Source organism: Cucurbita pepo, chromosome 2, assembly GCF_057944985.1.
Source record: "Cucurbita pepo subsp. pepo isolate OVF chromosome 2, ASM5794498v1, whole genome shotgun sequence".
Taxonomy (NCBI): Eukaryota; Viridiplantae; Streptophyta; class Magnoliopsida; order Cucurbitales; family Cucurbitaceae; genus Cucurbita; species Cucurbita pepo.
Window position 1 is genome coordinate 555,220 of NC_141799.1, and position 21,795 is coordinate 577,014.

Genomic DNA, 21,795 nt, shown 5'->3' on the forward strand with positions numbered 1-21,795 from the left:
ACAATCATGACCATGGGACACTCTCTACAGACCTTTATGGATAATTAAATTATGTCCACATAATTCCCAATCTTCAGCTATCCACAATTTTTATGATTAAAAAATAATAATTATTATATTATCTCAAGCCCTTTAATTATATATTTTTTTTTAAATACAAGAGGGAATTAGGATATGGGACTAGTGGTGTAATTAAATTAAATTAAATTAAATTAAGTTAAATATAGAGATTAATGATTTGAGTTGTGAATTAGAAAAGCCTTGGGATCGAAGGAAGAAAAGAGAGGAAGTAATGATGTTGGTGTAATTGTAGATATAATTTGAAAAAGCAGTAATAAAAATAAAGAAAGAAAGAGAGGGAAAAAGAATAAATAATTAAAGAGAGTCAGAGGGGTATGGGGATGAATAACCCCACGCTCTCTTCTTTCTTTCTTTTCAAGGCTCTACTTTAGTAAGGTCGGGAGGAAACAAACGCAATTTGGAGAAAAGTGAGGGGTCAAAATGTAAAATATGAATGTGGCTCAGTAGTTAGAACAAATATTTATTACTTATCAACTTCACTCCTTGTGTTTATGGAGTCTACGGCTAACCTCCATCAGCTTCAAGACCAGCTTCTTGTTCCTCCTCTTCCTCCCTCGTCGTCTCCGTCGTCTTCCTCGACCATCGTTCCATCGTTCCTCGACCATGGCTGGACTCCCAATATCTCTTTGTAAGTTCTCTCTCGTATACTCTTAGAAAAAATTACTATACTAATGTTTTGACAGTTAAACTATGCTCGAATTGAATTTTGAGGGGTATGAATGGATTTACTTATATGGTTTTTAATATCAATAATTATACCCAAGACCCAAGACCCCATTTGATTGCTATAATTATGGAAGTAAATTAGGGTTTGTAATTTGGAAGAGTTTGGTGTTGTGTTGTGTTGTGGCAGGAATAATAATAATAATAATAGTTGCAACTACAACACAAGAGTATTGAATGGATTGAGTTCTTCATTTCCAGTAAGATCAGATTGTGGGGTGAAAAATACGAACAGTTCAATGCTTCTTCAAGATTTGGGGTTTCAGTGGAACGGTGTGAGTTCTTCAGGGAGCTTCTTCTCTCAGTTTCTCCATGCTGGTGGAAAGATCAAAGAAGAGATGTTGAACAGTCCTTCTACAAATCAAGATTTCCATCCTTTTCCTTCTACAAATCACGTCAAGAATAATGATTCCGATCTGAATGATCCCAGCCACAAGCTCTTCATCAAAACCCTGATCAACGGTGGTGATCATACTGAACCTGGAGAATTCTTCAACAAGATTTACCCAAGTATTAATGTCTCTGATTGGAACCTCTCATCTCCTCCTCCTCCGCCGCCGCCCTTCTCAAATTCCTTAGATTTGAACTTACAAACGCCGCCAGATTTGTTCCACTCACAAGATAGCTTCGGTATTTTTAAACAAACTCTCTCTGATTTTCACGATCAGATCCATCCGCCGCCGTCCGCGGCGATTCTCCCATGCATTTCAAGTAAGGTGAGTTTTATTGTTATTATTTTTTTTTTAATTATTTTTTTGAGAGGTGTCGGGTACTTTCAGCTTTATACATTTGTAATTGTAAATGCATCTGCTTTCTCAGTCAACACAACTTTTTTTTTTTCTTTCTTTTTCAACTTTGTTTTCCATGTCCCTTAAACACTGATTCCTCTTCCCTCTACTTTTTCGATTCTTAAAGGTGACAACACCCTTCAGCGCTGAACTAACTGAACCAAAACGACCTTGTACCTGCATCGAACCAACGCTCAATCAACCATCTCCTCCTCCTCCTCCTCCTCTTAAGAAATCGCGATTGGACTCACGCGCTTCTTGCCCTCCATTTAAGGTTTTGTTTCAACCCTAAATTTAGCCTTATTAACTTCATTAAAAGTATATTCAGTGCTTGGGTTTTCTTTTTCTTCGCAGGTTAGAAAAGAGAAATTAGGTGATAGAATTGCTGCCCTCCAACAATTGGTCGCACCCTTTGGCAAGGTAACTATAAAGTTCCCCACTTTTATAACTTTTTTTCTTTTTTTTTTTTTTTGTCCCAATAAATCCACAAATTAAGACATATATCACCCACTAATAAAAAAATGTTTGCGAGATTTGAACCCATAATTTGAATTCTAATAAATGACATAATATTGGAGAAATTACGAGTCAATGCAGACAATATCTGTTAACCGTGAGCTTGTCCTGTTACAAATGGTATCAGACCTAAACACCGAGCCGTGTGCCAACTAAAATGCTAGGTCCCCTAACATATGCATTCTAACAATTGTAAGACTGATGCGTAGCGAATTATAGTGGACAATATTCATAGTAGGGTTAGACAATTAAAAGTTTAATAATATTAAGAATAAATTGGAATGATTTGACCCTTTGGGATTTCTGGAAGACCAACCCTAGATACGTTGTAGTAGAGTTGTAGTTAGCTCTTTCTAGGGTTGGATGCTTGTTTTGTTTGTTTGTTGTTCCTTAAAGAACATAGGTTTTAGAATGACGTGTAATGCTGATGTGTTGCAGACAGACACAGCATCTGTGTTAATGGAGGCCATTGGATACATTAAATTCCTTCAAAATCAAGTCGAGGTATTTCTTTTTTCCCTCCTTTTACTTCCTAGTTTCCTGCCCGTTTGAATCATGTCGTTTCAAAGAAACTAACCCTTTAAAACTGCAGACGTTGAGCGTTCCATACATGAAGCCCTCCTGCAACAAAACCACTGGGCCGACATATCGGGTAAAAATAAAGAAATATGATTTTCTTTGCTCTGAATTTAATTTGTGTAATTATTATTATTATTATATATTTCAGAGTCCGGTGGAGGGTGGACATGAAGGGCAGCTAGATCGAGATCTCAGAAGTAGAGGGCTGTGCTTGGTTCCATTGGGGTGCTTGTCTTACGTGGCCGGCGACGGCGGCGGAATTTGGACGCCACCGGGTTTTAATGGAGGAACTTCTAGATAAACATAATTAAAGACATTAATTGGAATGAGCTTAAGAAAGGTTCTCTAATTAAGGACTAAGTTTATATGAATTAATGGAGCAAATTTGGTCAGTCTGTTTAAACCAATGGAGTGATACAGAAATGGACCAAGTTTGATCCATTAATATTAAAATCATTTCATGTATTATTGTTAATCATCCCTTGGATCCAGCTTCACATTCCTATTTTACCCTTAATTTACCTTATTTTTGTGACTATAAGATTTCCTCCTTAAAATATATTTTAATTTAATTGAAACATGATATATATTTAGCTTGTAATATAAATAATATCAAGTAATTTTCAAAATTAGTATATAATATCCTCGACATATATGCGGAGGGGATGATTTATCCCAACCGTCAATTCTTAAATGTCACACCCACTGAGGTGTCATGGCGGAAGTCTTTGAGACTAGATATTTTTTGGGGAAATGGAATATAAAATTGATATTTTCACCCCGATAGCCTTATCCAATGACGTTTCAGGACGATTGTAAGACACGTGGCACTGACCAGAACTCTTTGATCTGTACCGCCGCCATCGACGATAAAGAGTATTTTATTTATGATGGAAGCTGAATGCTGGGTGACGATCACAGACCCAATTTTTATCCGTCTCCTTGCAAAATGTCACAAACACCCTCCAACATATACTCTTAATTTATTTTGCCTTCTCGGATTATTTTATTATTTTAAATAAATTTAGGTTGATTAAGAAATTTAATCGCAATCTTGAGAATTATTAATACAAAACCACCTTATTTTCATAATGTATTTCCTTTTGTTTTTTATTTTTAATAATTTAATACCTAATATTTATTATTTCAAAAAATTAATGATTGCTGTCGAGAATATTCGATATGTTTATGATCCTTTTAAACTCCGTCATTTTCTTCATTGATGCTCCAAGGGCCAGAATGGTAATTTAGAATACCTATGAATTTATGAATAATTAAGCGATGGCGTGTGTTACGAGCAAAAGTCTTCATTCACAAGCCTTCCTCTCTGAAGAATCCATTTATCTTCTTGCTCGTCTACGGTTCCTCCTTATCCTTTCATCTTGTCGGTCTTTACAAGTACTTTCTCTCTTTTTATTTTCTGTCGATTTTCATCTTCGATCTGTATTGTTGATAATTTGTGAACTTAAATTTAGCCATCGATTCCGTGCTTGAAATTCATACATTAGATTCTAGAATTCCGGGATTGAGAATCTGGCGGGAATTTTACCGGATCGAGGTGTGATCGCCGATTTTTAGCGAACTATTCGGAGACTCCTGTGACGAATTTCGGTCGTGATTCGGCCTAATTTTCGTATCTATAAAAGGTAATGGATCTTTAAACACCTACCGAGTTGTTAAGACTGATGATCTTGCTATTCCGTCGCCAGGGGACTAATACTTGAATTTTTCAAACTGATGACTAAGTGATGACTTTAAGCTTCTAGCGTCCACAAATTATATGCGTCTTTGTATTTTTTTGGTTGAAATTGGGAGTTGTGCTTGTTAACTTTATCTGATCATTTTCATTTGGGTGAACTGAAGGACACGAGATGGGGTCTTTGCAAGGACCAGTTGTTTGCCCTACTTTTCGTGCGAAGCAAGCAGGATTTTGTTCTCTGCCAATTAAGCGTTCTTTGATGGCTTTTAGTTTTCGAAGAGGTGAATTTTGGGGATTTACAGGGATCAACGGTTTGAATGCTAAGTTTCCAGCTATTTCTCGCAAAGGTTGTGCTAGAAAATGCACGACAGTGCGTTGCAGCTTCAGTTCATCATCTGACGACAATGGAAGTACAGCAGAGAACTTCAACGAGAAGGACGAAGAGTACGTTGAATCGAGTGTGGTTGAGGCTGGTATGCTAAGCTGATGCCTAGATCATATGATTACGTTTTTTTTTTTTTATTGAACACTTGGTTCATTAAAATATACCTAGATTATATGATTACACAGAAACATTAAGTTCCAGAATTGCTCCAATATTTGTTTGTTCTGTGCAGTTGAGGTGAAAAGTGGTGCGGATGGTTTCATGATTAAAATGAGGGATGGTAGGCACTTAAGGTGTGTTCACAACAACCCTCACGGTGGGCATCTGCCTGATTATGCTCCACATCCCGCAATTGTGTTGAAGATGGAAGATGGAACTGGTCTTCTTCTTCCCATAATCGTGTGTAAGTATTCGTGGTGGACGAAAGTTTCTAACATGAGCTGTGAGATCTCACATCGGTTGGAGAGGGAAACGAAACATTTCTTATAAAAGTGTAGAAACCTCTCCATAACCGATGCCTTTTAAAACCTTGAAGGAAATCCTAAAAGGGAATGCCCAAAGAGGACAATATCTGCTAGTGGCGGGTTTGAGCTGTTACATGAGCTTAATGTTTTTTAACGAATTTGACTTTGTTTTTGTGTCCCCTGTCAATTCTTCATCTTTTGCAGTGGAAATGCCAAGCGTTCTGCTCATGGCTGCTGTGCGCAATGTTCCAATTGTATGTTTTCTTTGTCTTCTCTTGTGATCAGATATAGTTCAAATTTCTCTTGAATTTGAATTATATTCTACTGAAAAGGACTTTGTAACATATTATCTGGTTTCCAGGCCAGGCCAACCATGTATCAAGTGGTGAAAGAGATGATTGACAAGATGGGTTATGAAGTATGTTTTGCATTATTTCTCCATCTTTCCATCTTGTTTTTTGTAAGCTTAAGTGGGATGTGGGCTCTTTCTAATGTTAATTACGAAGCAGGTCAAACTTGTAAGGGTTACCAAGAGAGTGCATGAGGCATATTTTGCTCAGTTATACCTCTCAAAGGCATGTATTCGTTTCTCTCCCTGGATTCTTTACCCTTCTCTTAGGTAATTTTAAGAGATCGAAATTTTATATGTTTCAGATTGGTTGTGACACTGACTGCCTCAGCTTTGATCTTCGACCTTCGGATGCTATAAACATTGCAGTCCGATGCAAGGTAACTTCAAATTTTTCGTGCTTCGTAGTGACTTTGGTCAAGTGCCTCTTTAAGTAGCCAAAGAATTGTTGAAATATGGGCTTTTGGAGAACTTGTTCATTTGATATTGGTTATAGAATGTCTGTAGTCATTGGTGTAAGCTGTATTTGGATGTTTTTCATATTTTGGGCATGATTATGTTCCATGTGTGCTGAATGATGTTACTTCTTGCAATTGTTGCAGGTCCCAATTCAAGTGAACAAGTACCTTGCATACAGTGACGGTATGCGAGTTGTTGAAACTGGGAAGCTGTCAACCCAGACCCCTGCTACGGACGGTTTACTATTCACCGAACTGGATAGGTAATAAGATATTTTTAGTGTACATTCGAGGAATAGGGGGGACGTTAATCTTTCGACAGCCATTTGAAACTTCTGCTTCATTTGATGAGAGGAAAGGGATAATTGAATTTTTTTTGTTTTCAGGCCCAGTGGTCAGCCTTGTGTGGAAGCCAAAGAGTTTGATTTGGTGAGGAATATGCTGATTGCTGCTGTTGAAGAGCGCTACAGAGATGCTGGTATGGATTTTGTTGCTCAATTAACATTTTTCAATTCTGAATGTTCTAAATCAATTTTATCTCTGATTTAGAACAGAAACTTGCATACTTAAGAATACCAAGAATAATTAATTGCTAATATGGGATGACCCTGTGGTGTTGTGGATAGCTCTAAAAGTTCTTCCAAGGAATCCCTCTGTTTAGGACAAAAAATAAGCCCCATATTTTCTTTTTGGTTATTCAATGTTTGAGCTACTTACATTTAGTTATCACGGTTGGTCTCTATTTCAGCTCAGTGGAGGGACAAGCTCAATCTGCTTAGGGCTAGGAAGAATTTGGCATAAGAGGTACTCAAAACTTTTTATTCTACTGCATTAACTGAGATGGTGTGACGCGTTGGTTTTTCTCAGCATGGATTTTATTTCTAACGTTTGAATTCTTAGCCAAATTTCAAAAATAAAAACAAGTTTTTAATACTCTACTTTTTCGTTTCGAAATTTGGCTTGGTTTTTTAAAACATACTTAAAAAGTAGATAACAAAATAAGGAAGCTCATTGGTGAAACTAGTATTTTTAAGCTTAATTTTCAAAATCAAACGGGGCATCAACATTTCTATTTTACATTCTTTTTGTGTGTGGAAACGAGTGAATGGAGATCAAAGAATACTTGTTTCAGTTGCTCCTGGAGAAAGCATACCTGTACATAGAACGAAATTGTTCGTGGCCGAGGCCTGGCTTGCGTCGGGAATCTATTGCGTCTTGCCTCTTCTACTTGCATTATGTATTTAGCAACTCTGTGAATATAGGTTTATATATCTCTCTCTCTCTCTCTCTATATATATATATATCTTGTAGATAGGACATGGTGGAGTCGGGTCGTCAAGATGTGTTCTTGGTGAAATGCATGACATAACCAATTCCTTTGATGCTTCACAATCACAATGATAAATTTAGCAGTGAACAACATTGCTGCTGCTTATATCTTACTGGCTGGCTTATGGTCTTTGATGATCTTTCTCGCTCTATATATATATACACACACGCACATATATTAATGAATATATACATACATATATTAATGAATATATACATACATATATTAATGAATGATTTCGATCGGAGTCATTTTTCCAGAAAAAATTATAAATGGATATTGAATTATTATAACTATTTTGATTCCTGAAACTTGAATACAACATTTGCATGTAAACTTGCTTTCAAATTAGTACTCATAGTAATAAGAAATGTTTATTTGTCATCTTATAACTATTTTCTTAATTCAAACAAACATATTAATCACCCGATGGTAATATTAATAGCATTTATTTATTTATTATTATTATTATTTTTTTTTTTTCGTCATTAAAGTAGCATCACGTTTTGTCCATAAATGAACTAAAATAAAAGTTTCCATACATGTTGGAGGCATCATTTTTGAGTATTTGAGGAAATTACTTTATGCGAAAGTGATATTTTAGAAATAGAAATTAATACGAGAATAAGATAATAATATTGATAAAATATGATTATTGATAATACTATAAAATAACAACTCCTAATTTGGAAGATGGAATCCCACATCGAGTACTTTCTAGAACAGGGTGCTTTGCTCCACTGACTTAGTATAAATAGCGAACGACTACGAAGCCGCGCGATTGCATTACCAATACGCAAAAAAAAGAAAACCCGATCTGGATGTGTAGTTCTCGGCCTCGCTTTCAGTACATGAAAGGTCTGTACGATTCTTTTTACGATGCTCGTTTCTTGCCCCGCACGAGAAGCAGAAATTTTGTTTACCGGGCGTAGAATCTTGATCTGAGGACAATTTTCTTTCAAATCCAATCGTACCGCTCGGCTTCTCTACTGATGTAAGTATGAACATGTTTTTCCTCTGTTCTTCTGCAACTTCGTATAAATATCTGCGAGTCTGGTTGATTTAGGTTTCGATTATGTCTGTTTTCTTGATATAGAAGTTTCTGTACTGCTGCGAAGTTGATCATAGTATTATATTCCGTCTCATGAACTATGATAATCAAGCTTTCTTGTTCCTTGAACTTGATAAATTACCGCAAGGATATATCATCAAAATAAGAAAACCTTCCTTCCGGATTAAGTCAGGTTCTCGCTTTACTACTATAATTTAGAAGAGCAAAGCGAAAGAAAAGAACGGTTGATACCGAACAAAACTGGTTGGACTGTAATGGACTATGCGGAGATGTTTTCAATGATTGGAACAGGCGGACAAAAGTTATAGGAGTGAATAGCTTCGAGAACTAAGAACTCGAAGCAGCAGAGAAGGACGGGGAATTTCGTAGGAGCTGCAAGTGCACTGAATCTCGACAACCGGTGCTCTCTCTTATGAAATATATTAGGCTTGTTGATAAATCTGGCTTTTTATAGTATCTTTCTTTCTTTACTACTCTTAGTGGCCGATGTCTATTTTAGAGCAAAAACTCTGGAACCTCCATTCATGATCTAAGATGGTACATAGAAATCGATTCCCGAGATGCCTGTAGTATTTTGCAAGTGCAGAGGCACATCATGCACAGACTGAATACCGAGTAGAATGAATTTATTGCAACCGTACTATAAAAATAATTCAGTGCGAGTACTGCTTTTGGATAAAACGAGAGAAACATCCATTAGGAGAAGGTATGAAAGCAGAGAGAGAGAGAGAGAATCTTAATCGAAAACTTAGTAGCAAAATCATTTGTAAGCAAATTTCTATTTGATCTTAAGGGGGATAACAGAACAGTAGTCTCTTGCTAAGCTTTTCCTGCGTCTATTCTGCGGTCTGGCGCTCGACTCGTCTCTCTCTTTCTGTGGAGGAATTGAATAAGGCCTTGAAGTGAACTTGTAACGTTGTCAGTCTTCATTAGCTCTCCAGCTAATTCAGTAGGTGTTGCCTGAACTTTATTTAATAGCTCTTCAATTTCTAAGTGGGAGTGTTCCTGAATTAATAGGTAACTATAGGCCAGTATCTTTGAACCACTGAAGTCGAAGCTACTTATAATTGTTTGTTGCACTCAGATTATTGTCTGGGTTATTGAACTTCATTGATGGCCTATGGTCGAGCAGAGGAGTCTAGCGGATAGTGTTATTGACCACAAACCACGTAGAGCGGCTGGTTGGACTGTATCCAGCTGCTCAATACCACTATCCGCTAGTCTCCTCAGCTCGACCATAGGCCATCAATGAAGTTCAATAACCCAGACAATAATCTGAGGGCAACAAACAATTTTATAAGTAGCTTCGTTAGCTGCCCAAACAATTCATGAAACTTTAGATACATTTCGTGCAGGTTAGGGACCTACCTTTACATCCTCTGCGATTTAGTTCGATATTCTGAATCTGAACTTCTATCTTGCAGCTCAATAGAGCAATCAATGTCTTCATTTGCTAATATTGAACGACTTCCAGAGCCAATCAACAATCTTCTGAACTCTGAATGTATTGGACTTCCCTAAGACCCACATATCCTAAATGTCAAAGTTCAGATAGTTAGCCATGGGAGCAACCAAGCTTGACTTCCCTGTACCTCTTGGTTCATACAACAAATGCTCACGTTTCCAAGCCTTTCCTACTCTTTTATAGTACTCTTTCCTCCCAACAAACTTATTGAGATAGCCGATTAGTGCCTTCTAAGTTTCCGGGTTCACGGGTGTGTCAAAGCAGGATGATTAAGATCGATTGAACCCCAATAATCTGCCACTGTAATCTAATGTATGGAGCTTCATGTTCCCGCAGAATATTTGGAAGTTGATAGTGGGTAAAAAAATTCCAGGTTTTCTACCTAATGAATAACCAGATTACGCGAATGTTTATACACAAAATCATCCTATTAACAGCCTAACAAAATATAACATCCACGCTGTTACAACTCAGCCATTAGAAGGTAGAATCCCGGTGCCATATCCTTGTTTCTTGTGAAAGCTTAGCTCGAAGTGTTTAACATCTGACCACTCATGCGCATAACCATCACGGTTCTTATTTGAAATTGGCCTTTCAATACGCGAAGAAAACAAAACCCACTTGAATTTGACGCCTTCGAATATGTTAACCAGTCTTGATTCCTGTCTATGGTCACGGCCAATCATTGCTCTTTCTCTGGTTCGGAGGAGAGCTACCGAGACGGTGAGTGATGCCACCCCCGATAGAATGGTCATGGACGAAGACAAGCTCTCCTGAGGACTCGGACATCATTTTGGAGTAGTCAATGAGGGCCGAAAGGTAATGAATATTATTATTCATACAAGGCCAAACAAGCAGAGAAGTAACTGCTAGGTTTCAGTGTGTGTGTGTGGTGTTGACGCCACAAGAGGACTGAGCCTCTCGTATTAATTGGCAGCGAAAATATTACACAGAAATGAAGGAGAGCGATAGAAATTTGGAGTGCAGTGGAACCTTTGACATGATTTTGGAAAAAAATGAGCCTTGTATCAAAGGAAGATACGCTTGGATCTTATATTGCTGAATGTAAATTCTACTAACAATCCTTTGCCGACTACTTTGGCTTACAATTCATTTTTCTGTGCAGGACAGAAATAAAAGCTGGATTGAAAATTAAACCAGGTGACAGTTAAATTCCAACACTGTTATTCATGAAGAATGTTTGCACACCTGAACTTAGTCAATGGAGCAACACATAAAAGGTACATATGTCTAACATTAGTTCTCTTTTTTTCTTTCGTAGAAACAATTTTACTGACAGCGCATCACTAGAGAACTTATGTCCCTTTTCTTATATAGTCTACTTTTAAAATTGATTTACAGTTTAAAATTGTGAACTTTTAAATTTATTTTATTTTTGTTTCTAACTATCAAAAAAAATATTTTTTTTCTTAAAACGTATTGAAGGTCTATTCTATTTCCTACGGTCATTTTAATCCTTATTAGGTTATTGAATATTTTTAACTTATTCACCTTAACTCATGCTAGGATGTATACTTGAACTTTGGTCATTAATTTTAAATAAGGACAACCATTATATATATATATATATATATATGATGGGGTGAGACGGGAAGCCTTTCCCTCCCCATCCCTACCACATTTCATTCTCGATCTCCCGTAAAATTCTCTATTTACTTTTGCTTCTCCATTTACTTTTGCGGGGATCGAGATAGAGATTCTTTATGGAAAATTTGCGAGAATTGCATTTAAGTAATTTTTACCTATTCTTTATTCTTACAGAAAAGATAGTTATTTTAAAGTTTTCATTTTTTAATATAATATATTTTTTTAAAACTTGTAATTCATATATTTCAATGAGATTAGAAATTTTTTACTCTCTTATTTGAAAATTTGTAAATTTGTAAATTTTATAGTAGTGTGTACGTATCTACATACTACTGTATTTTTACATTATATTTTTTATGTCTTTTTGAATTGGTCAATAATCTAACATTTTTTTATGATTTGTAGGCTTAATAGACCTGAAAGTTCAAATTTCTATTTTAACACTTATTATACACAAAATTTACAATGATGATTTGATAACTCAATCATTATATATAAAAGTTAAATTACAAAAATATTTTAGCTCATGCACTTTTGAGTTTTTGGATTTTAAAAATTAAGTTCTAATTGTATCTAATAATTTTTTTTTTAAATTTGTGTTCAAACATTTTTTTAAAAATTAATATTTTTTTTTCCTTTTTGTCTAACAAAATTTTAAACCTTTCAGTTAACTTTTTAGTTGGTAAGATTTAAGAAGAGAAAATTCAGGGAAATTGCAATTAATTTGGATATTTTTAATTTGTATTTTAATATGTATTTTATTATAATAGAAAACAGTTTTCCAAACAGCATATGAAGCTTTTTCTTTTTAAATCACATTTTTTACACTCTTTTTCTCCTTAAGTATATTCTCACCATCCTACTCTAAAAAATATTCCCACTAAAGTGTAACTTTATTCTTTGTCTCTTTACCGTACCTTTCTCTCCCTCTCTAATACTTCATCTCTCTCATTTTTTCTCTTTCTATAATTTCTCTCTATCCACTTTTCTTCCTGGTCACATCTTTTATCTTTCAATTTTTTCCTCAAAAACATCATCTCCTAATTTAAGTATTTCTATGATCTCTATTTTTAAAAACTAAGCATATAAATACCATTCTTAGGTTTCTTTATCTACATTCTTTTCGGAATATTTTCAAGATTCTTACTAAATTGTATATATATATATATATATATATATATATATATATATATATATATATATATATATATATATATATATATATATATGTATGTGTGTGTGATCGATATATTTTTATTTATGCAATAAAGCAAACTTTTTTTTTTCCAAATATCTTCAAGATTGCAACTAAATTGTATATATATCTTATTTTTTTTGATATGCATCTTTGACACATTTAATTTGCAAACATAATTCTTTTTTATAAATTAATTTATGTGTGTCGATTTCTAGAGCTATTACTCGTATAATAAATTTTAGTTTTATTTTATCATTTCATTTGAGCAATTTGAAGTTAGTCGAAAAGTAAACTTTTTGATGATTCAAGGTTGGCATTTTAACTAATCCGTGAACCCTTTCTTTCTAGTTTCAATTCTTTTAATATGACTACTCTTTAACTAAATTTTTTTGAGTCAAATTTAAAGTATTTATTGCATAATTAGACTAATTAGTTAGTTTATAATTTAAATGAGTAAAAGTAAGTCTAAATTATTTTATACAAAATACAAAACTAGGAGTGGACTCTTCTTATTCAAAGAGAGAGCCTTATGATTTGATTGTTGGACTTGGACTCTTCTTATTCAAAGAATTATTTAAGAAGAGGAGAGAGCCTTATTCATAAGAGTTAGGCCAATCAAGTAAGTGATCTTACCATTGATTCAGTCGGAAGACTTTGATTCAGTCGGAAGACTTAGTTTTATGTATGACAACGTATGTCCAGTAGTAGTCCTTACACGTGTCATTTATGCTTTATATATATGATAATCTAGTAATTATGTTATATGATGTAAGATATATGATAACGAGACATTTAATATGATCTTATTCCATATTAAGAGACGATGCGCATATATTAAATGTTATGATACATTATGTCGATGATTTTTCTAAGACACGAACTCTAGTTAATGTTAATGATGATTAACGTATGAAGGTCAAGACATGCATATTACTCTATGTGAACGTTAAAAATGAAAACTATAGACATTTGGTGTGTATATATATCAAGTTGCTTACTCATTTATGATGATAAGTAAAGATGTTGCTTACTCATTTATGATGATAAGTAAAGATGGTACAGATGTGTACACATGATGATGATGATCATCATCATGTCTGATGATAAGTACAGATGGTACAGATGTGTACACATGATGATGATCAGCACGCATGACACTTGGGTGCTTACTCATTTATGATGATAAGTACCGATGGTATCGTATAGATGTGTACACATGATGATGATGCTATAATCATCATGCCTCGCATGACACTTGGGTGCTTCCAAATGTTACTACGAACAACTAGCTTGACTCTAATGGGTCCAAGGGTGCAAACCATCTCCCCACACTTGCATGTATGTAGGAAAATACTAAACATCTAATTTTGTTTGAATTGGAGGCTACTCCTATGATGGTATTAATGATAGATCCCTAGATCATGGGTTGGTCCTTAGATGAGTTGCATGTGTTTACATACTTGCTAAATATTTCTTAAAATACTTAAGTTGTGTTCCCTGATAGTAGGGATCGCTAAATATTTCTTCTTCTATTTCAGGTAATAGGTAAAAGGCCAAGTAGAGATCATGACACACGACATCGAGTAGAGATCATGACACACGACATCGAGTAGAGATCATGACACACGACATCGAGTAGAGATCATGACACACGACATCGAGTAGAGATCATGACACACGACATCGAGTAGAGATCATGACACACGACATCGAGTAGAGATCATGACACACATCGAGTAGAGATCATGACACACGACATCGAGTAGAGATCATGACACACGACATCATGCGACATCAAGTAGAGACCATGACACACGACATCAAGTAGAGACCATGACACGTACTATCCGTGCATAGGATAGTGGTATTTTATTTTCTTAGTCTCAAGATAAGATAATATAATTTGAGACAGGTGTGTAAAAAGAAGCCAGTAAAAGTCTGGGCATAAAGACAAACTGTGAGATTTGAAACAAACCTTCTATGCAAAAGTACCAATCAATTTCTCCTTCGGTTCCTTTGTTGTCTTTGCAGCTCTATGTTGTGTCTAAAGATATAAATATTTCCGAAAATATTTGTATTCACTCAAAGTAACAAAATCAAGTCAAACAGATCCAAGACAAAATCATCAGCCTCTTCAGAAATTCATCTAAAAAAAAGATATAAAACAGATGATCCAAATCAAAGTATGAAGACGTATTCAGACCCCTAATATAATAAAACCGTTTCAAAATCCATAGAAAAAACGAACCGTAATAGTGTTCTCCTTGAAGTGATTGCCGAATCATTCTATTCGTTTCTCCTGCAATAGTGGAATTTTCCACCTCTAACCAAAATATATACTACGTAGTTCTGAATTTCAAAACTAGAAGCCATTGTGGAATTTTCCTTTATTTCTCTTATTTCTGGGCAAAGGAGTTGGTGGATTCTAACTAACGTACATTAATTAAAATTTATTTCTTTTTAGGAAAAAAAGAAGTTTTTTTTATCAGATGGTACATACCCCAACTATTGTCCGCAGACATAGACCACGTATGAACTCCATCGATGCTTTTATTTGTCATTAAGTTTGGGATATACGAACAAAGCTTCTGCCGAGGACTTGGTATAACAGCAGACTAAATCTGGGAAAGAAAGTATCCAGCTCTGCATTAGAGTATCAAAAAAGTATAAGGAACAATGCAGGAAGGTTAGCTACCCGAGGATCTTCTCGACAAAAACTCAACGAGCAGATAGTTGAATTGATGACAAAAAAATATTGCTAAAAACAGCATAATAACAAGAATAAAAACAATGAATCTCTAGTACACTAAATAAACGTCCAATTCGTGCTTACCGGAATTGAAGTACGGTAACAAACTTCAGCATGTATTCTCTCAACTCATTGTAAGTTCACACCTCCTCAGGCCTATAGTAATCATCTGCCTCTAGCTCTGTCACAAACATCTTAGTGTAGCTTCGAACTATTTTATTGTCTTGTTCATAGTATTCTTCCATCTTCCTTAAAGGCTTTAGATCCAGGTCTATGAAATTAACCTAAAAACACGAGAAAATCACCATTATCAAAAGGTTGACAATGAGTAAGTGCGTGCATTCAAAATGAACCTCCAATTAAACTGGGAAAATGGTCATTAGTTTCCCAAGACCAACGAAAAGGAAGACTCAAGAACTTATACATTAGCAATACAAATTTTCCACTCATGATTCAAGCTATAGCTATTCTCGCAGATTAGACATCAGACATTTTAAGAAGTATAGAAAATAATGGATTAATAAAGTACCACAAAAGTTGATACATACTGTATCGGCAATTGGAAATTTAGTGGAAATAATGCAATCTTCCATGAATTTTATTGATTTTAAATGATAAGAAAAATTGTCTTACAAAAGGTTTACACATGCATGCAAACAGTTCAAATAAACAAGAAGTTTTCAGGTACTTGAAACTTTTAAGATCAACAAAGACGATACGAATGAATTTCCCGAGGGACATACCTTGTAGTCAAAAGTTTGGTTGGTTGATTCAACGAATATGCTGTTATATGCAGAGCCAGGACACTCAACGTGCCAGGGTCTAAAAGTAATCATCAAACTACAGTCTTTAGCGGTTGCAGATATTAAAAAGTTCCTCACAATCTCCAAGCTTTGATCAAGATGGGCAGAATGTAAAGTGCCGCAAATGTTCAACAATTCCTCATCATCCATATGTCCACAAACCTGGCAGGGCTTTGAAATAATGTCATAGTACGCATGAATAGCCCCTTCTATGTCAAAACTGTCAAGCTGTTGAACCGCAAGAAGACGATTCAGACATCCGGATTTATATACAGCCTCAGCAACAAGCTGTAGGAAAGTCATTGCTCGAGATCCCTTTTCTCTCTGGATGACAGATTGCAGAGCGTCTTCAAATGCTTCCTCAATCACCAAATTAGTGTCATCAGCATAGCCACCTGATGCCCCAAGTATTAGGGAACCGTTTAAGAAGACACGGAAATTATTCTGAGGGGTAGAGAAAAGATCTTTGATTGCTTTGTATATCTGATCCCGGGATCCAGAGAATAAATCTAACGGATTGTAATCACTAAACTCAGGTATCTGTTCCGCAAATTGGATGCAATCAAGTTAAAACTTAAAAAATTCAGAAGAGAAGTCGATTAATAACATTGAAGCAAAGTAACTAAAAGCCAAATAGAGGCTCATTTTTTTTGTGGTAGGCAGAAGATCAGAAGATCAGACACACTGAAAGTGTAGAATCAGATCTGACACTTAGAATCATATTTTAAGTAATATAGAAACATCATTGATGTGCAAGAATGATTGATACCATGGAGACAAGAAAAAGGAGCAAAATTACCTCGCCTTTCTGCAACTTCAATGCTTGGTGCATCCTAAAACGAGTCACATTTTTCTTAATGGCATTTTTTTTGGATATGAATCTTGAAGTTGGAAGACATCCCCATTTTGGCTGATTTGGGAAAAAAAGTTAAAACATATATTAAATAGAAAAATTACTTTCAGAGGAATAAAAAGACCAATAGTGGGAGGGGCGATGGAAAGATGAAAACCATTAAGGAGCACCTTTATCTCGACAGATATGCAAAATTCATCATCACCACCTAAAAACAAAGAAAGGTATACTGGTGATACTCTATTTAATAGAATAGAGTCTTCAGAAGACACTTCCAGATAAGTTTCATCAATGAACATTGTTGAAACAGTCAATATGAAGAATAATTTTGGTCAACAAGTTTTCTTTATTAAAATGATTTCTTTAAAAAATTAAAAAAATTTAAATAAATAAAAAAGATGAAAAAGATGCGGAAGAAAATAATTCATGTAATTCACGTATATTAAGATGATTGTTAGTTCTTGACAGTTGACTCAGTTGCCCTTCCAATTACAAATATGAAATTTTAAGTGTAAATCACATTCAAAGGTAATAGAAAATTTTCCTACCTCTTTTCCTCTTCTTTTTTCTATTTTCCAACTTTTTACTCATGTTGTTCAATGTTTTTAGCTCGAACTTATCTATAAACAAGCAACATTACATGAGCTATTTGGAGTTTTCTTCCTTGCTCCTAAGGAATCTATCAGTTACCAAAAAACAGTTAGACAACAGAGCAAGCTTCATGCTAATAGAAGTATACATTCACTCATAAATCTCATTGCTTGAGATAAACAGTGTATGAGTCCATGGAAACTGACAAATGAGCAAGCCTCCACAAACCATGTCGATAGATTGAAGATGTCTTAACTTTTTAGTTCGTTCAGCAGTTATCTAGAGAACTTCTTGTAATGAGAAGGTTTACCGTGTTACAAAAAATTTAGAAATTAAGTATATAATATATGCAAATCTTTTAAACGTGTTTAACATCAACAGAAGGATAATAGCTAAAGAGAGCTTGAAGAAACTCTACCTTGAGAAAAAATAGCATGATCTGATTGAAGGAGGACAGAATCACGATGTATATTAATTCGTCCTGCATTAATCCTCCAAGCAGGACGCTGACCAAGAATGTTCTTCTCAATAGTCTCTAGGAACTCTCTCGTTACAAGGACATGGACCTACCAATATTGGTAAAAATATACTGTCAGAATTATTGATTTCGTTTTCTTGAAACACTTTGTTCGTTCTACAATGAGGATTTAATCATTCTTGAGTTATCATTTTTGTAGGTTGAACATGAACTATCATTAACTCAAAAAGTGTAGATCTGTTAACTTAGCCTAGTTATTATCACGATTACATTTTCACAAATATAATTCGGTTCGTTCTACAGAGTTATCAGCAGACCTTAAATTCAAGAAAGATCGGCATGAAATGAATACAGTAACATACCCCAGCATCAACATGTTTGAAATCCAGCAACGGTATCATTACATGCTGCACATAGATTTGACATGCAACATCGTGATCCGTGCACGACACAATGTCTCCTACATCTCTCCACAGAAGGCGCTCATGCGCGGACAAAGCCTTCAGGTTCCGAACGCTCCCGCAGTGTGATCCATTTCTCGGAGCCTTCTGTATCCGTAAAACTTTCCCAAACTACGAAAAAAATTAGCACAGTCATAAGCAGCGGCCACCAGTAGATCGAAGCAAGACCAATTTCCATACGGATAGAAAATTTTCATAGATAATCCTTTTGAGTTACTCAAACGCAAAAACAATCAATTAATTTCTAGAAATCTACCAACGAGAAAATATCTTGGCAGAGTACTAAGCGATCTTATGAAAGGAAAAAGAAAGAACTAAAATTAGAATAGTACTAATCGTACCTTAAAGTGAAACAGAATACCTATGAACACTGTTCAGAAAATTCTTTCACGACACTTTAGAGAGAAAAAAAGCATGAAGAAAAGGAGTCAAAGTGCATATTAGACATCAACAGTTTCATGGCAGACATACAAAAAGAGGAGAAGATCCAGTGTACGCAAGGACAAGGTTGACAGCTCCTTCGCCTCTGTAAGTCCAATCAGCAGCATCCTTCTGCTCTAGAACGATTTCCATTCAGCAGATCTCCTTGTAGTCTAAAAATTCAAACAATCGAGATTTAAAATCATGAGAAATGAACAGAAAAGGAGAGAAAAATGAAGTTGCAAGCTCCATGCAACTGATCGGACCTTTGATAAGAATGCTTCAAGTAGAATCAGTCCGATTCAATTAAAACCCTAACAACTGAGAAGACTAACGCCGATCAGGCACTCAGCGTTGTAAAGACGCACTTCCGAGGCGAACTTCAGGCGAAGACCTTCACCGGAAAAGAGAGCTTTACACCGCCAATAGAATCGCCCGGGAGACGAGGTCGGACTTCGAAATGACTGTAATATTACTACTCCCGCAGACTCGAGCATTCATAATTTTACTCTACGAGAAAACTTGAAGACTCGTCCACCGCAACAAACGTGGAAAGCTTTCCAAATAACACCGTATCTGTTTTCGTGGGGCCCACACTTATTTTCTTTCTTTATAAAATTGTAAGTCGTCAGTTTTCAATAATTATAATTATACGACGCTTTCGTTGAAGTTTTAGCAAAAAGTACAAAATTTGTATTTAAATATTAACATATTTAACCTATTTAACCATTTTTAAAATCAACAAATATGTTTAGCATAAAATTAAATTGTGTGTTTATTATATCAATTATTTATTTGACACGAATATTAAAATTAAATCATCATTTAATTTTAACTTTTTTTTAGATAATTTTGAATTTTGACGTTAATTTTATTCCTAATATATTAATAAAATAAAGCTTTTATAAAAATAATATGTGAAATTCTTTTAAAAGAAAATTGATCCAAAGTTGAATTATTATTTATTACATATACGTGTTAGATCGACAAGTCAAATTTTGCTAATAAATATATAAGTATTTGTAATAAGTATTATTTTAATAAAACAGTATTTCGATTATTTATTAATTTATCGAAATAAAATTTTAAAACATTAGACTAAATACTAACTTGTCAGTAGGTACATATATGAATACATAATAGTTAATTAATTGATACGTACATTTTTATTTACATGAATTATATTTAATTAGGTGCGTAATATTTTGATTTATACATAAATGGTGCACAATTTTTTAATACATAAATGGTATAACAGTTTTTTTTTAGCAATTCAAATAATATAAAAAAAATATTTATATTTATTAATAAATCTATTAATTTTCCCATTATTTATATATATTTTTTTTTTCTCGAGTCCAAGTTGCAACTTTTTTTTCTTTTTTTGATTTGAGTAATAGGCACTTATAACCACCATTTGAGCATTTATATTTTATTCCATTTTCATTTCTTAAAAAAAATATCTCTAGTTTTCCACTCTAAGTCAAGATAATTGGCTTTCATATAGGTTTTTTTTTATAACTTTTCTAGCTGAGAGTGATTCTTTAAAAAAAAAAATAATAATAATAATAAATAAATAAAAATGCTTTAAAAATTAGATTTTTTTTTTTTTTTTTTTTTTTTTTTTTGAAGAAACACTTATATGGATTATACCAAAATAACTTTAAAGTGATAAATAAATAATTCTTAGAATATATAAAATAAAAAAATAAAAATTGTAATTACAATATAATATCATTAATATTTGCCTTTTAAATTAAAGAAAATCCTTTAGAAAAAAAATAATAAGTAGATAATGGGCCCAAATGGTGACGGCCCACATACCAGCCTGCTCCAACAAATCTATACTCGCAAGTTATATTCGGCTCAAAATGCTCCTCTATAAAGACATTATGGTCGATCCGAAAATGAACCGAAAAAGATAAATAATAATAATAAATAAATAAAAAGTGTGTAGGCTACGTATGGTTAGATAAATTGATTTTTTTTTTAAATAATAACAATGAAAATTTGATTTTTGTGTAAAATTTAAATATTTGGAGCAAATAAAATAACCAAAAAAAAAAAAAAAAAAAAAAAAGTAAAATCAATTTTACCGTGTGTGGAAACGGGTCATACCACATGACCTGATCTTCTCTTGATCTATCTAGTAGGTAGCGAGACATTGGTACGAAGTTGCATCAACCGTAGAGTAGCCACAATTTGAAACATGCATGAAGCGTTAAATCTTCCTATGGCATCTAAACCATTAAATGGGGGAGTGTCGAACCTCCGAGTGGTTGTCTCCCTAAGGTAAAACTTAACACACTAGATCGTCGGCATTCTTTTATGGTAGGAATACAACCTTTTAAGCTGACCATAATATAATTCATGAGCACGAAGTCAAGGTAGATAAAGGCGAGCAACCCAACTAACAATAACAAATAGCTGGGAGATCTTTCATTTCATAAGAGACCTCCATTCACTAGAACCGTCGAATGTCGAACCACCAATTTGATGGCTATTGGCCCTAGTGCTCAAGTGGCTTGCCCATGCACCGAACTTAGTCAATATTAATTCAAGTCGAGACATGAGGACACAATGCACACACGTTATTTTTATTCTATTTAATTATTGTTATTATTTTGAATAACCCAACCAATATTAGTTATTGTTGTTATTATTTTGAGTTCCCAGCAATGGGATGAATGGAAAGAACATGTTCTTTAAAAAAAAAAAAAATTCA

At 34.4% G+C, this 21,795-nt stretch overlaps 3 protein-coding genes and 1 long non-coding RNA gene across 7 annotated transcripts; 3 read left to right on the forward strand and 1 right to left on the reverse strand.

Moving 5' to 3' along the window:
* Window positions 1-417: 417 nt before the first annotated feature.
* On the forward strand, window positions 418-3,197 carry LOC111785905 (transcription factor bHLH110). 2 transcript variants are annotated; one of them, XM_023666270.2, is made up of 7 exons: window positions 418-709; window positions 935-1,520; window positions 1,720-1,866; window positions 1,947-2,012; window positions 2,547-2,612; window positions 2,701-2,760; window positions 2,836-3,197. In XM_023666270.2, the coding sequence occupies exons 1-7, from the start codon at window positions 573-575 to the stop codon at window positions 2,986-2,988; spliced, it is 1,215 nt and encodes a 404-aa protein (XP_023522038.2). In that variant the 5' UTR covers window positions 418-572; the 3' UTR covers window positions 2,989-3,197. The 2 variants fall into 2 exon arrangements, with proteins under 2 accessions (XP_023522038.2, XP_023522056.2); XM_023666288.2 differs by having other exon boundaries at window positions 422-709; window positions 1,006-1,520.
* A 739-nt stretch (window positions 3,198-3,936) lies between these two features.
* Window positions 3,937-7,484, forward strand: LOC111788885 (bifunctional nuclease 1). Of its 3 annotated transcripts, XR_015419784.1 has the most exons (12): window positions 3,940-4,333; window positions 4,551-4,859; window positions 5,004-5,174; window positions 5,440-5,489; window positions 5,597-5,653; window positions 5,745-5,810; window positions 5,890-5,964; window positions 6,187-6,305; window positions 6,429-6,520; window positions 6,791-6,846; window positions 7,175-7,304; window positions 7,354-7,484. XR_015419784.1 is itself a non-coding variant. In XM_087121171.1 (11 exons), the coding sequence occupies exons 2-10, from the start codon at window positions 4,559-4,561 to the stop codon at window positions 6,841-6,843; spliced, it is 984 nt and encodes a 327-aa protein (XP_086977297.1). In that variant the 5' UTR covers window positions 3,940-4,333; window positions 4,551-4,558; the 3' UTR covers window positions 6,844-6,846; window positions 7,175-7,484. The 3 variants fall into 3 exon arrangements, 2 of the variants coding, with proteins under 2 accessions (XP_086977298.1, XP_086977297.1); XM_087121171.1 differs by having other exon boundaries at window positions 7,175-7,484; XM_087121172.1 differs by lacking the exon at window positions 5,745-5,810 and having other exon boundaries at window positions 3,937-4,333; window positions 7,175-7,484.
* Window positions 7,485-9,910: 2,426 nt separating this feature from the next.
* LOC147793346 (uncharacterized) lies at window positions 9,911-14,875 on the forward strand. Its single transcript, XR_015419785.1, has 3 exons — window positions 9,911-10,728; window positions 11,036-11,150; window positions 14,254-14,875. It is a non-coding gene; the product is annotated as an uncharacterized LOC147793346 (long non-coding RNA).
* A 212-nt stretch (window positions 14,876-15,087) lies between these two features.
* Window positions 15,088-19,601, reverse strand: LOC111789184 (inositol-pentakisphosphate 2-kinase). Its single transcript, XM_023669859.2, has 9 exons — window positions 19,337-19,601; window positions 19,122-19,243; window positions 18,552-18,761; window positions 18,130-18,277; window positions 17,291-17,328; window positions 17,067-17,177; window positions 16,208-16,807; window positions 15,549-15,748; window positions 15,088-15,358 (listed from the first exon to the last, which is right to left on the reverse strand). Exons 2-8 carry the CDS (start codon window positions 19,221-19,223, stop codon window positions 15,605-15,607), a joined length of 1,353 nt encoding a protein of 450 aa, XP_023525627.2. The 5' UTR covers window positions 19,224-19,243; window positions 19,337-19,601; the 3' UTR covers window positions 15,088-15,358; window positions 15,549-15,604.
* Between the last annotated feature and the right edge of the window lie 2,194 nt (window positions 19,602-21,795).

Bases quoted from the DNA above. Each gene is read 5' to 3' on its own strand.
- LOC111785905 (XM_023666270.2), top strand. From the start codon at position 573: ATGGAGTCTACGGCTAACCTCCATCAGCTTCAAGACCAGCTTCTTGTT. The intron at 1,521-1,719 runs GTGAGTTTTATT...CGATTCTTAAAG, and splicing joins TCCCATGCATTTCAAGTAAG to GTGACAACACCCTTCAGCGC. The intron at 2,613-2,700 runs GTATTTCTTTTT...TTAAAACTGCAG, and splicing joins TCCTTCAAAATCAAGTCGAG to ACGTTGAGCGTTCCATACAT.
- LOC111788885 (XM_087121171.1), top strand. From the start codon at position 4,559: ATGGGGTCTTTGCAAGGACCAGTTGTTTGCCCTACTTTTCGTGCGAAG. The intron at 5,965-6,186 runs GTAACTTCAAAT...CAATTGTTGCAG, and splicing joins ACATTGCAGTCCGATGCAAG to GTCCCAATTCAAGTGAACAA. The intron at 6,306-6,428 runs GTAATAAGATAT...TTTTGTTTTCAG, and splicing joins CTATTCACCGAACTGGATAG to GCCCAGTGGTCAGCCTTGTG.
- LOC111789184 (XM_023669859.2), bottom strand. From the start codon at position 19,223: ATGGAAATCGTTCTAGAGCAGAAGGATGCTGCTGATTGGACTTACAGA. The intron at 18,762-19,121 runs GTATGTCTGCCA...TTTTTTTCGTAG, and splicing joins CTGGATCTTCTCCTCTTTTT to TTTGGGAAAGTTTTACGGAT. The intron at 15,749-16,207 runs GTATGTCCCTCG...TCGTGTTTTTAG, and splicing joins ACCAAACTTTTGACTACAAG to GTTAATTTCATAGACCTGGA.